Here is a 13277-nt window from a genome sequence, read left to right as displayed (position 1 = left end):
CCACACATGAGCCTAGTTGTGCCCTGCTGTGCCCAGCAGAGCCCCTAGATATGTCAGGCCCTTTGCCCAGCTGTGCCCAGCTTTGCCGTGCGCTGCTCCCATAGTTGCTCTGTCTGTGGCACCCAGCCAGTGGTGATGGCAGCAGAGGCTGTGGCAGCGTATGACAGTGTAGCCAGGGCCATGGCTGTAGTGGTAGTGGCAGCTTGGTGGTAGCAGTAGCCCTGGCGGTGGTGGTGGTGGCGTGATAGTAGCTTTGGCAGTCTGGCAGTGGCCCTGGCAGCATGGTGGTGGCAGTGTGGGGGTAGCTGTGGCCCTGGTGGTGTGGCCGTGGCAGGACGGAGGAGAGGGCTCGCCTTGGGGGACATATCCAGAGGCTGGAGCACCAGGCAGGTTGTGACTAGCACTGCAGATAGCACTGCCTGCAGGTGCCCGATGTCAGGCAGGACTGTGGTACAGAGCTTTCATTTCACCTTAGGGTTACTGGGCCACCCTGCTGCCAGCCCCTGCGTGCTGTGCTGCTGGTGGGGCCATGCATGGGGCCAGCACTGCCTGGCCCCTCCTGGGCCCCAGGGCAGCAGGACAGTCTCGTGGGAGGGGAACCACTGGCCATGTCCCCTGTGGTCTCCAGCACTGGTGACCCCTGGCTGGTCCCCACTGGCCATGCTGGGCCCTGGGGCTGGCCCCATGCAGAGCCATCTCTGTCACTGTGGGAAGAGGAACCCCCCACCACCATGGGCCCTATCAAAGCTTGGCCACAACTGCTGCCTGCCCAGTCCTCAGCCACTGCTGCCATGGGGCATGTGGATTCTCTGATGTCTTGTGTAAGGGTTGGGGCCTCCTCCTCCTGAGGGGCAATGCCTGCATGGGCCTACTCTCACAAGCAGCCAAACCTTTTGGAGTTTGCCCCTCGGTAGGGTCCTGTGAGTCTGCCCCACTCAGGACCCCCAGCAGCACAGGGCTTGTTCCTCAGGGATCCCATCCATCTGCCCCAAAGGGCTCCACTGACTGCAAAGGGTTTGTCCTACACCCAGCATCCAAGCCCTGTGGGGTATGCACAATGGAGTATCCCCAAACCTTACAGGTCTGCCCCACACAGGACCCCCAGCATCATGGGGTTTGTCCCTTCAGGGATCCTATGGGTCTGCCCCAGATGGGAACCCCATCATTGTGGGGTTTGTCCCCCATGAGCACACCCCACTTCCTGGCTCCTGCCCCACAGAAGCCCCCTGCCCCCTTCTGCCCCACAACTCTAGGCCCTGCAGCCCCCCACTCCCAGGACCCCGTGTTCCTGTGCTAGAGGCTGCCCTGTGTCCTATGTTCCCTGTCCCCATGCTGGGGGGTTGAGGGGAGGGCATGTATCATGCCTCGTGTCTCATGTTCCCATGCCAAAGGGTACACTGTCTCCCCATGTCCTGTGTCCCCTGGCCAAGGGATGCACCATGTCCCCATGTTCCTGTGTCTTGTGTCCCAGTGCCGGGGGGTGCCCACTGTCCCCCTTTCCTAGTGCTGGGAAGGTGCATCACGTCCTATGTCCCATGTCCAGGTGTTCCTGAGTGCTACGTCCCCACGCCAGAGTGCCTCATGTCCCCGTGCTGGAGGGGGTGCACCGTGTCCCATGCCCCATGTCCCTGTGCCCCGTACCCCGTGTCTCCGTGTCCCACGTCCCGTGCTGCGGGGGTGTATCGTGCCCCTACGGCCCTGCGCCCGCGCTGCCGGGGCGCCGCTTCTGCGATGCCTCCGCGGCGACAGGGGGCGCCGCCGCCCGCCCGCCCGCGGCCGCGCGCCCGGCGGGGCGGGGCGGGGCGGAGCGGGGCCGGGCGGCGCGCGCGGCGGGGCCCAGGCGTCCGGGCGGCTGGCGGCCATGGCGGACACCGAGAAGCTCAACCTGGATTCCATCATCGGCCGCCTCCTGGAGGGTGAGCGCCGCGGCGGAGGCGGCGGCGCTGCCCCGGCCCGCCCGGGGCCTCGCTCGCTGCCCCTCCTGGCTGCCCCTTAACTATCTGCGCCCCCCAACTGCCTCAGTGCACCCCGGCTGCCCCGGGCCCTCGTTAACTGCCTCCGCCCCCCCCCATTGCCTCGGAACCTCCCAAGTGCTCCGGCACCCCCAAATGCCTATGCCCCCCCCCCGATCTGTCTCAGGGCTCTCCCCCCAAATGCCTTCCTTCCAAGTGGCCCTCAGGGCCCCTCCAAGTGCCCGCTCCCCCCCCCCCAACTTCCTCAGGCCCCTCCCAGCTGCCCCAATCCCTCAACTGCCTCCAGCACCCCCAACTGCTTCAGGGTTCCCCAAGTGCCCTGATTCCCCCACAGGGCGCGGTCTTCCCAACAGCTTCAGCCCCCCCCCCCCCGAGTACTCCTCCACACACTTCCTCAGTGCCTCCGTAACTACTCTAGCCCTGCCAACTGCTGCAGCGTCCCCCAGCTGACCCAGCCTCCCCTAACTGCCCTGCGGACCCCCAGCTGCCTCAAGCACCCACCTTCTGGCTCAGGGCTCCCCAGCTTCCTTAGAGCCCCCTCCCAGTGTCCTCCACCCACCCAGCTGCTTCAGGGGCCCCAGTTTGCCTCAGGGACTCCCCCAGGACTTGCCCCAGGGCCAAGCCACTCTGATCTATCTTGGACCTCTCACCACCCAGCCCATGTCTGGACTGGACTGGACTGGACTGGACTGGACTGGGGAGCAGTGCTGGGAACCCCAAAGGGGATTTCCTAGGCCTGATTTTGGTGAGGGAGACAGTATCAGGTCCGGAGTACTTGTTTAGAGGGTGATGGGTATTAGTCTGCAGGTCCTGGGGCAATTGCTTGCGAGGGGGCAGTGGGTAGGGTCCCCAAGGCCCCATGCAGTACTAGTGCGTTAAGTCCAGACTGTAAGCCTGGCAGAGGGTTGTGGGGATGGATCTTAGGGGTCTAGGGTCCAGGTATCGGGGGCCTGGGAGGAACTGAGGGGTTTTGGAGCTGGGATTAGGGGCTGGGAAGGACTGGGAAATATTGAGGGGCTGGCTTTGGGGCTTAGGAGATCTTGGCCTGGGGTCTGCATGTTGAGGGAGGTAGAGATGGGGAATCTTGGGACTGATTTGCAGGGCTGGAGAGACTTGGGGCTGGATATTGGGGGGGGGCTGGAGGGTTTGGGGGGCTATGTAGAAAATGAGGTTTGGATACTGGGCTGGAAGGCTTGGAAGGCAGCAGGGAGGTTTGGGGGGGCTGGGGATGGGTTTGGGGGGGTGGCAGGAATGTCTGGGGCTGGATGTTGGGAGTTGGGGGGCTCAGGGGAGTGAGGAGCTGGCAGTGGGGCTGGACTCAGGATAGGACCAGAGGTGGTATTGGGATGTGGGTAGGGGCTGTGTTGGTTGAGGGACAGGTTGGTGGGCACCAGGAGGTCAGGTTGGAGATTAGTGGAGAGGAAAGGGTTTGGGTGTCCAGAGGACTTGGGAGGGGGGGTGGGAGAGGCATGACTGTGGGGCAGCTGCAGGGAGTCTTTGTCCCTCAGCCCCAGCAGGGTCACAGGCTGTGCCCTAGCACAACTCTCGCTCTGGCAGGAGAGGAAGCTGGGGCTGGTCTATGCCCACCCTGGGGGCAAACAGGGGCTGTCTCTTGCCAGCCTGTGGTGCTGCTTCTCTGATGTCTGTCTTGGTGGCAGACCCCAAGCATGCTGTGTGGGTGTGCTCAGGGTGGCTGTCGCTGGGTGTCCTGGGGTTGCACCAGTGTCACTGACACCAGTTTCTTCCCTAGTGCCAGTCCCAGGGCCATGGGGAGCCTTGCTCAGTGCCTAATGCGCCAGTGTCTCTCTCTCTTGTGTTGCCAGTGCAAGGGTCACGGCCAGGGAAGAACGTGCAGCTGACGGAGAACGAGATCCGGGGGCTGTGCCTCAAATCACGGGAGATCTTCCTCAGTCAGCCCATCCTGCTGGAGCTGGAGGCGCCCCTCAAGATCTGTGGTGAGCACTAGCTGGTCACCTCACCAGCTGGGCACCCTGGCATGGGGCTGGGAGAACCCCTTGGGGGATGCTGCAGGGGGAGGTTTGGGATGCCATAGCGAGCTGGGAGTCCCAGTGACACCCCTGTGCTCCCTAGCGGACATGCGTGGGCAATACTACGTTTTGCTGCAGGGTGCCCTGGGGGGCTGTGGATCTCATTGACATCCTGTTCCCCCAGGGGATATCCATGGGCAGTACTACGACCTGCTGCGGCTTTTTGAGTACGGAGGCTTTCCTCCTGAGAGCAACTACCTGTTCCTGGGGGACTACGTGGACCGGGGCAAGCAGTCATTGGAGACCATCTGCCTCCTGCTTGCCTACAAGATCAAGTACCCTGAGAACTTCTTCCTGTTGCGTGGCAACCACGAGTGTGCCAGCATCAACCGCATCTATGGCTTCTACGATGAGTGTGAGTGCTTCTATTAGAGCCTTGTCCCTTGTCCCCTGTATGCCCATCACCTGTGCACCCCAGCATCAGCCGCATCTATGGCTCCTGTGATGGGCATGAGTGCCTGTGCCATCCTCATGCCCATGAACCACCCAGCATCAACCACATCGACTGCTTCTCTGCCAAGGGGGAATGCTCTATGCCTGTCCATGCACCCCCTTTGTACCCCTGTGCCAACCACCCCTAGCAGAGGCCACAGAGGGTACAGGCCTCAGGACACCCTTTGCATGACCCAGTACCACACCCTGTCATTGCCCCCTGCAGTTACAGCTGTGCTTAGGGCCCAGGGGGCACCTGTACAGTTCTGGGTGTGTCACCTGGCATGTGTGCCCACCCAAGGGCTTGTGGGGGAGCCCCGGGTGCCTATGACCAGCCCTATGGCTGTGCCAAGAGCAGTGCCAGGCTGGGGACAGCCTCAGGTGCCCATGTTCCCGTGGGCAGTAGAGTGAGGCAGCAGTGCCCACCTGCCTTACAGGCAAGCGACGGTACAACATCAAGCTCTGGAAGACCTTCACTGACTGCTTCAATTGCTTGCCCATTGCCGCCATCGTGGACGAGAAGATCTTCTGTTGCCATGGAGGTGAGCATGGCCCTGCCCGGGCCTGGGGGCACAGGGCACAGACCCAGGCATGGCCTTCCTGGCGGCTGAGGGACACAGACCTGGGCTTGAGGGAGAGGCCACTAGGGGCCAGAGAGGTGCAGAGAACTGCACCAGGCACAGCCCTGCTGGGCGCATTGGGGCACAGGGACACAGCCTCATGATCAGTGCCAGGGGTCAGAGGGCATGAGAGTGCCCTTGTTGGGGGGGCCTGTTGCTCAAGAGGCAGGGCCTGATGCTTCCCCACCCCACACAGGGCTGTCCCCAGACCTGCAGTCCATGGAGCAGATCCGGCGGATCATGCGCCCCACAGACGTGCCAGACCAGGGCCTGCTCTGCGACCTGCTCTGGTCTGACCCTGACAAGGACGTGCAGGGCTGGGGTGAGAACGACCGTGGCGTCTCCTTCACCTTTGGGGCAGAGGTAGTGGCGAAGTTCTTGCACAAGCACGACCTGGACCTCATCTGCAGGGCGCACCAGGTACTGGGTGATATCTGGTCCTCAGGGGGGGTGGTTGTGTCCCAGGGGGGCATTCGGGTCACTGAGACAGGTGCTCATGCACCTGGTATTTGTCCCCCAAGGGCTGTGTTTGCTCAAGGGTATGTCTGGACTCTACAGACAGGATTCCTAGGGAGGTACTTGCTCTTAGAGGGGAATGCTTGCCTCAGTAGGTGTTTGGGCTCTGCATGGATGTTTGTCCCCATGGAGTGTTACTTGCCATGGAGAGGTTGCCTGGACAGTACATGGGCAGGATCTCTGTGGTATTTCCCCCACAAGGTAGCTATTTGCCCCAAGGGGTATCTGGCTGAGTGCTGGCTCTGATGCTTATGCCAGGTAGTGGAGGACGGTTATGAGTTTTTTGCCAAGCGCCAGCTTGTGACACTCTTCTCGGCGCCCAACTACTGTGGGGAGTTTGACAACGCGGGCGCCATGATGAGCGTGGATGAGACCCTCATGTGCTCCTTCCAGGTGGGCTAGGGCCCCTCAGTGACCATGGGGTTGGGGGCAGGAGGGGAGGGTGGGAGGGTCCCTGATCTCTGCAGGGTGGGGTATGGAGGGAAACAGGGGTCCTGGTGCATGCAGGGTTGGGAGGCAGGAGGAGAAGTAGAGGGGGAACCCTGGTGCATGCGGAGCTGGGAGGCAAGGAGAAAAGTTGGGGGTTCTACAGTGCCTGCAAGGCAGGAGGGGACTGGAGGGGGGCCTCACTGCCTGCAGGGTTGGGGGACAGGATGGGACATGTATGTGCAAGCCCTCCACTCACCCCCTTCACCCCAGATCTTGAAGCCGGCTGACAAGAACAAGGGCAAATACGGGCAGTTCAGCGGGCTCAACCCCGCAGGACGCCCCGTCACCCCTCCCCGCAACTCCGCCAAAGCCAAGAAGTGAGCTGTGAGCCACCAGCCCGCTGCCCACCTGCTGGGGGCACGGGGCCCAGCCTGGTGCCCGCGGGCCCCAGCCCTCCCCAGCATCAGGTTGCTTTTCTTTCAGTTTGTTTTTTTTTATTTGTAATATTCCCCACACACACACTCCACAATACCCAAAACACCCCTCCGGGGCCGGGAATGAGAGGGCCAAATGGGGGAACCTGTCCCCAGGATGGCAGGGGTGGGGGGGGGCAGAGGGTTTTTGGGGAATAAACTTGTAATGGGTCGTGGGAGGGTGCCTGTGCCTGGGGGTTGACACTGTGACTGGGGGAGGGGGGTGGGCAGCAGTACCTGGCTGTGCCCACCACAGTGCCTGGGCACTGGGGGTGATGTTGGGGGCGGGGAGCCCTGTGCCTGGTTCACAGCTGCAGTGTTCTGGGAGGAACCCAGGCATCCAGCCCAGACAGGGGGAGTACCCAGGCAGTGCCAGCTGCTGTGGCAGAAGGGCCCCAGGGCCAGCCCAACTCCAAGTGCAGCCATGCTTGCAGGTGGGGGTGCCATGAACAGCACAGGGAGCCCACGGGGGTTGAGGAGCTTGGCAGCACTGGGGCTGTCAGTACTCTCCATCACTGTCCTCCACCAGCACATCCTGGGTTGGGGCCAGGCAGGGCCCCCCTGGCGTCAGCACGGAGCCAAAAAACAGTGAGCGAAACTGGGGAGAGAGACAGGGTTCAGGAGGGGGCTCTGTCTGTCCCCGTGCCCCCAAGGTGTGCCCGTACCCATCCCAGACCTTCTTGTGAGGGGGTGTCCCTGGCACGGCTTCTTCCTCCTCCTCCTCGGGCTCGCTGTCTGCTGGGCCAGGGGTACGCAGGGGGAAGGTGGGGCTCGGGGGTGCCCCAGAGACCCTTTCATAGCCACTGGTTTCCATGGCAATCATGTAGGATTCAAGATCATCCGCAAAGTCATCCGGAGGGGCAGGCAAGCCAGAGGCACTGCGTTGGGGAGAGAGTGAATGATGGGGGCAGAGGGAAAATTGTTGACTCTGTTCCCAACTGATGGAGGGGTGGGCAGGGACTGTTGCCCTTCTGGAGGCTGGGAGAGGCTGCCGGGGCTCTGCTTACCCATTGGCTGTGGGGGATCGGGAGCTGCTTTCTGGATCTGAGAGGGTGGCCAAGACCAGGTGCACTTCCAGCAGGGGGTCATCCAGGGTGAACACTGCTGGCCTGGGAGCACAGAGGCCTTGAGGCTGGGCACAGGAGTGCAGGGGGCAGCCAGGGGGCCTGGTCCTACCTGCCAGGTGTGTCATAGTGGATGGTAAGGGGCAGATTTGAGGCCTCGGCGAAGGTCAGGAGCCCCTGTGGGGCACAGATGAGGCTGAAGTAGGCAGAGGGTTAATCTGGATCCTCCCAGGATAAATGCTGGTGGTGGGGGGCAGAGTAGAAGCTCACCCGAAACTCCTTGAGGCAGAAGGTGATGCAGGTCCCTGGGGCCACAGCCACTGCCTGGAACTCATCCTCCGCCAGCCACAGCTCCGTCACCATTGTCCTGCCTGGCTCTGGGTGGGAACAGGATCAGGGGGTCGTGCTGGTGCCCTGGCCTTTGGGAGCAGGTGGATACTGACCGCTAGGCATCACAGCTCACCCTTCTCATCCTCCACGTAGTTTCGGAGGCTGATCTTGCCTCCAGGGCCGGCACCCAGCGTCACCTCAGCCAGTGTTGCAGGGAAGTGAACCACGGCCTCAGCTAGGACTCTGGGAGGTTGTGGCATGTGGGGCTGGCCAGGGTGCATGTGGGCAGCTGGGGGCCCCATGCCCACCCCAGAGGCTGCAGGGCCAGCCCTCCCCAACGGCAATCCCTTGTCTCTCCCGTGTTCCTCCCCACCAATCCCTGTGCCCTGTCCCCACCTATTCCAGCATCACCCAATGCCTGCTCCACATCCCTCACCCATCTCAGTGCCATTCCAATACCCACGCCATGTCCCCTCCTCATACCACTGCCAACTCAATTCCCAGACCACATTCCTCACTCATCCTTGTGCCACCATAATCCCTGCATCATGTCCCCTACCCATCCCAGTGCCACGCCAGTCCCCATGCCATGTCCACCACCCATCCCAGTGCCACCCCGATCCCCACTCCATGTTTCCCACCCATCCCAAGGCCATACCAATTCCCATGCCTTCTTCCCTCCTCATGCTAGTGCCACCCTGATTCCCAGGCTGTGTCCCCACCCATGCCAGTGCCACCTTGATCCCCAGGCCATGCCCCCCCCCATTGCAGTGCCACACTGATTTCCATGCCAGATTCTCACACCATGCCCCCACCCATTCCAGTTTCCCCCTTGATCCCCATGTCATACCCCCCACCCATCCCTGTGCTATCTGCAATTCTGTCAGTGACCATCCCAACACCATCTACAAACCCCTTCTGCTCATAGCAGTGCCACCTCTGATCCTGGTGTCACATTCCTCCAGTGCCAGTCTTGTCCCCCTGTGCCACCACTGCTCCCTGCAGCTCCCAGTTCTTGGCTGTTGTTTCCCCTCTCCAGTTGCTGCCCCACTGCTCCAGCCCTGCTCTGTCCTTTGCCACCCCACAGCCACCTCACTCACCGGGCTGGGGCACAGAGGCTGTTGGCACACTGCTGTGTGCTGAAAACTGCCTGAAGCTGCTCACACTCCTGGAAGGCTAGGTTATGGGTCTTCGTGACACCTGGCTCAGAGGACATGGGTTCAGCGGGGCAGAGGTGGCCCTGGTGGGCTGGGTGCTGCCAGTGTCCCCATGCTGCCCCATCCCCCAGCACTCACCGTACTTGCAGTGAAGCTGCACGACCAGGCAGCTAGCCTGGGGCTTGAGCAAGATGAGGCATTTCCCCACTGTCTTCTCCAGTGATGGCAGTGACCGAAAGATGCCCAGGAAGGACTGCAGGCAGAGGACAGGCATGTGGACCTGCCACCTCACGTGGCTGCAGGACTGGGACCCAAACAGGACCCCAGGTGTACAGGCTCCCAGAGCCAGGGTGGGCAAGCTGCCTGGGCAGCGTACCTTCATGAGGACCTTGCAGCGGAAGAGCTCCCCGGTGTGCTGGGGGTTGCCCCTCTCATAAAGCTGGAAGAAGAGGGGCACGAAGAGGAAGGAGGCGAAGGCAGACCGCGAGGAGTTCACAGCTCGCAGGGACAGCTGGGGGGACAGAGCAGCATTCACCATATGGGGCCCCCCAACTGCCTGATTGCCCCCTAATGTACCCCTCCAATCCACCCTGCCCCAGAGGAGACCCCAGATCCCTGCCTGGACACCCCAGGACAGAGCTGCACCTTGCGTAACTCGGGAGCCCTGGGCATACCACTTACCCCATTTTCAGTGGGCTCCAGGTAGAGCTCATCCCCAATGCGGGACAGGGAGTGCACAGCTTTGCCAAGAACTGTGGAGGTAGAAGAAAGGGGCTGAGATGTGAGAGAACCCCTGTCCCGTCCCCAACGCTGCAGGGCAGAGCCCAGCCCCAGCATTGCCCCCCTCACCTTTCACATTGCCTCCCGTGATGATGCACCTCATGGCACAGGGGAGCCTGCGGCCACTCCTGCCAGGCTGGGGACAAGCTCAGTGCTGCACACCAGGATGGGGACAGTGCCAGGCCCTGGCCCCAATGGTTTCCAGCCCTGCTGTGGCCCATGCTCGGGCCCCACATGCTGCTTTGCTCCGCGCTAGGCTCAAGCCCCACCCTTCGGTTCTGCCCTGGCCAAGCCCCTCTGCAAAGTCCCGCCACACGCTCCCCTCCCAGCGGAGCAGGAGGGCAGTACCCACTGCCGCCCGCCCCCCTCTCCCCCCCCGCAGCACCGGCTGGTTGTACCGCCCCCTCCCCCGGGGACCCGGATGGTTGCAACCATACCCCGCGCCCAACACCCCTACGGCTGCCCCCGCAGCCCCCAGGCGGTTGCCCCTCCTCCCCCTGCCCCGCGAGCACCGAGAAGATGGCGCCCACCCTCCCCCCAACGGCCCCTAGGAATGGTCTCATCCATGCCCACCCGCAGCCCTCACTGGTTCCTCCCTCTTCACCTCACCACCGCACCGGCTTCTTCCCCGCTCCACGCACCGCCCTCACTCTTTTTCTTCCCATTGGGCAGGCGCCCGTCTCTGCCCCGCCCCCGCGGGTGGTATTGGCTGGCGCGGCCACGTGAGCAGCCGAGCGGCTCCCGTTGCCTTCCGTCCTCCCGCCAGGCGTCGCCTCACGTGATGCGGGGGCGGAGCCTCCTGACACCGTGCCTCCCCCCGCTGCTGGCGCCGTTGGGCTCTGCACGACGGGTTGCAGTAGGGCCCGCCTTTTGCCGCCTCGCCATTGGACGAGAGAGCACGGACCCCGGGGAGGATTGGAGGAGGAGTTGAGCGACATAGCTGCAAGCCAATAGGGCCTCGACTACAAGAGACAGGGAAGGGGTCGAGCATGCACCCCCCTACCCTTGCCCCGTTTCTTAGGCCGCTAGTCTGGCCCGTGTCCATTTCCCATGTTCCTACACCATTGTTTGGCTCTTGGCCCTCCCCCATATCTCTGCCCCACCTACAAGTACCTACCCTGTTGCCTGGCCCTTTCCTGTGTCTCTACTCTGTTGCCTGGCCCCTGCCCCCCACCCCACATCCCTGCCCCATCTCTTAGGCCCCTGGCCCGGACTATGGCCCTCTCACAGAATCACAGAATGGGTAAGGTTGGAAGGGACCTCTGGAGATCATCTAGTCCAACCTCCCTGCTCAAGCAGGGTCACCTACAGCATGGTAGACAGCGTTGCATTCAGGCAGGCCTTGAATATCTCCAGAGAAGGAGACTCCACAACCTCTCTGGGCAACCTGTTCCAGTGCTTGCTCTGTCACACTCACAGGAAAGAAATCCTTCCTCATATTCAGGTGGAATTTCCTGTGGTTCAGTTTGTGCCCGTTGCCCCTAGTGCTTTTGCGGGGCACTACTGAAAAGAATTTGTCCCCATCCCCTTGACACCCTCCCTTCAGATACTTATAGACATTGATAGGACCCCCTCTCAGTTTTCGCCTCCTGAGGCTAAACAGGCCCAGCTCTCACAGCAGTTCCTCAGAGGGCAGATGCTCCAGTCCTCTGATCATCTTATAGCCCCGCGCTGGACTCTCTCCAGTAGCTCTTGTACTGGGGAGCCCAGAACTGGACACAGTACTCTAGATGAGGCCTCCTCAGGGCTGAGTAGAGGGGCAGGATCACCTCGCTTGACCTGCTGGCAACAGTCTTCCTAATGCACCCCAGGATACCATTGGCCTTCCTGGCCACAAGGGCACATTGCTGGCTCATGGTCAACTTGTCATCCACCAGCACTCCCAGGTCCTTCTCTGCAAAGCTGCTTTTCAGCAGGTCAGCCCCCAGCCTGCATGGAGTCTCTTTCCTGTGTCCCTGCCCCACCTCTTAAGCCCCTGGCCTTCCCCTGTGTCCCTGCCCCATCTCTTAGGCCTCTGGCCTGGCCCCTGGGCCTTCCCTGTTTCCCTTGCTCTGTCTCTTAGGCCCCGACCCTCCCCAATGTTCCTGCCCTGCTTGCATACCTATAACATGAACGCTCTTTCCCTCATGTCCCTGTCCCATCTCCAGGCCCATGGTCTGTTCCTTGGCACATACCTGTGTCCCTGCCTGCCCATCTCCAGGTCCATAGCCTCTCCTCTCTCCTCTGGGTCTTTGTCCTGACCCCCATGCCCCCCAGACCTAAGTGTGCCCTCTTGGCCCTTTCTCGGGACTCTTGACCTGTCCCTGGACTCTCCCCAGGGTCTCCTTTCTGCCTCTGGCCACCCAGCCTGGCACCAGACAGGCTAGGCCCAGCCCCAGGATGGCCCTGGGATTCATCCCTAGGACTACTAGGGTAGATCCTGGACTCCTAGGATGGCCCCTATGTCCCTGGGATCCCTAGGCTGTCCCCAGGCCTCTCCCAGGGTCCACATGCCATCCCCTATGTCTTTTGGAGACCAAGCCTGTCCCACATCTCCCTGTAGGACCTCAGCCTGCCTCTCCATGCTCCCAGGGAAATGCCCCCTTTCCTGCCTCTCAGATGCATCCTGCTAGGGCTCTGGTTGCCCGGCTTTCTCTGTATCAGCCCTGCCTTCAACCTTCTGCCAAGAGCCAGGATTCCTCAGGCCACCCTCCATCAGATTTACTCTTTTCTCTTTTTCCTTTCTGGTCCCAAGAGCTCCCTCCCTCATCCCAGCCTCCCTCTTTCTTCTCCTAAAGCCCTTCCCTGGACTTTTCTTACCCCAGCTCTGGCCCAGGCAGTATCCTACAAATATGTGTGGTGGGCCCCATTGTGTTAGTAGCTAGCCTTTGTGTAACCACGAGTACATGGTGTTCACACATGGTGCTTTCCAGTACTCAGCCTTAGCCTGCATTTGTGGGATTAAAGAAAGGCTTTAGCTTTCCTCACAAGGGTATGCAGTAGCTGGTGGAGCTATCCCAGCTCCAGGCCCTCTCTGGAGCCAGGTGTTTGGGGCCCCTCTCTTCCCATTGCTGGCTAGGGCAGTGGCTTCTCAGCCTCAGGCCCACTGCTGCAATCTGCAGCCATGGTTGCTGCTGGTGTCTGCGTGAGGCAGAGGTAGTGGGGGGCTCACTGAACCATGGTATTGGCATGCTGCTGCCTCCTGGGAGGACGGCTGAGAGGCTGACTGGGTGCTTGGACCCAGGGATACTGGAGCAGACTTTATAACAGCTAATGGTCTCTCAGTCCTGCAGGCACTGCCAGGCCTGCTTTGAGCTGCAGCAGAATATGCATGCAGGGACCTGGAGGCTTATACTTGTAGGGTCAGAGCCCGTGTCTATGGCAGCCACAGGTATAAAACTAGTAAAGCTAGGTAACTGGTCCTGCTAGAGAGGCAGGATGGAAGGGGAGTTTAGCAAATTGTTTTTCTCATAATG

At 61.5% G+C, this 13277-nt stretch overlaps 2 protein-coding genes across 8 annotated transcripts; one reads left to right on the top strand and one right to left on the bottom strand.

Moving 5' to 3' along the window:
- Nucleotides 1–1816: 1816 nt before the first annotated feature.
- PPP1CA (protein phosphatase 1 catalytic subunit alpha) lies at nt 1817–6500 on the top strand. The gene is made up of 7 exons (XM_062576810.1): nt 1817–1916; nt 3797–3928; nt 4146–4376; nt 4891–4995; nt 5270–5493; nt 5848–5982; nt 6289–6500. Exons 1-7 carry the CDS (start codon nt 1862–1864, stop codon nt 6397–6399), a joined length of 993 nt encoding a protein of 330 aa, XP_062432794.1. The 5' UTR covers nt 1817–1861; the 3' UTR covers nt 6400–6500.
- Nucleotides 6497–10512, bottom strand: RAD9A (RAD9 checkpoint clamp component A). Of its 7 annotated transcripts, none has more exons than XM_062576803.1 (12): nt 10432–10512; nt 9892–9976; nt 9724–9794; nt 9419–9553; nt 9181–9295; nt 8986–9085; nt 8019–8128; nt 7826–7932; nt 7668–7732; nt 7499–7600; nt 7168–7369; nt 6497–7089 (listed from the first exon to the last, which is right to left on the bottom strand). In XM_062576803.1, exons 2-12 carry the CDS (start codon nt 9923–9925, stop codon nt 6991–6993), a joined length of 1140 nt encoding a protein of 379 aa, XP_062432787.1. In that variant the 5' UTR covers nt 9926–9976; nt 10432–10512; the 3' UTR covers nt 6497–6990. The 7 variants fall into 7 exon arrangements, with proteins under 7 accessions (XP_062432787.1, XP_062432786.1, XP_062432789.1 ...); XM_062576802.1 differs by having other exon boundaries at nt 10427–10479; XM_062576805.1 differs by having other exon boundaries at nt 9892–9950; nt 10427–10474.
- Between the last annotated feature and the right edge of the window lie 2765 nt (nt 10513–13277).

The sequence above is a fragment of the Rhea pennata genome, chromosome 5 (assembly GCF_028389875.1).
Source record: "Rhea pennata isolate bPtePen1 chromosome 5, bPtePen1.pri, whole genome shotgun sequence".
Classification (NCBI taxonomy): domain Eukaryota; kingdom Metazoa; phylum Chordata; class Aves; order Rheiformes; family Rheidae; genus Rhea; species Rhea pennata.
Note: the sequence above shows the minus strand (reverse complement) of the source record. Positions and strands in the feature narration are given on the sequence as shown.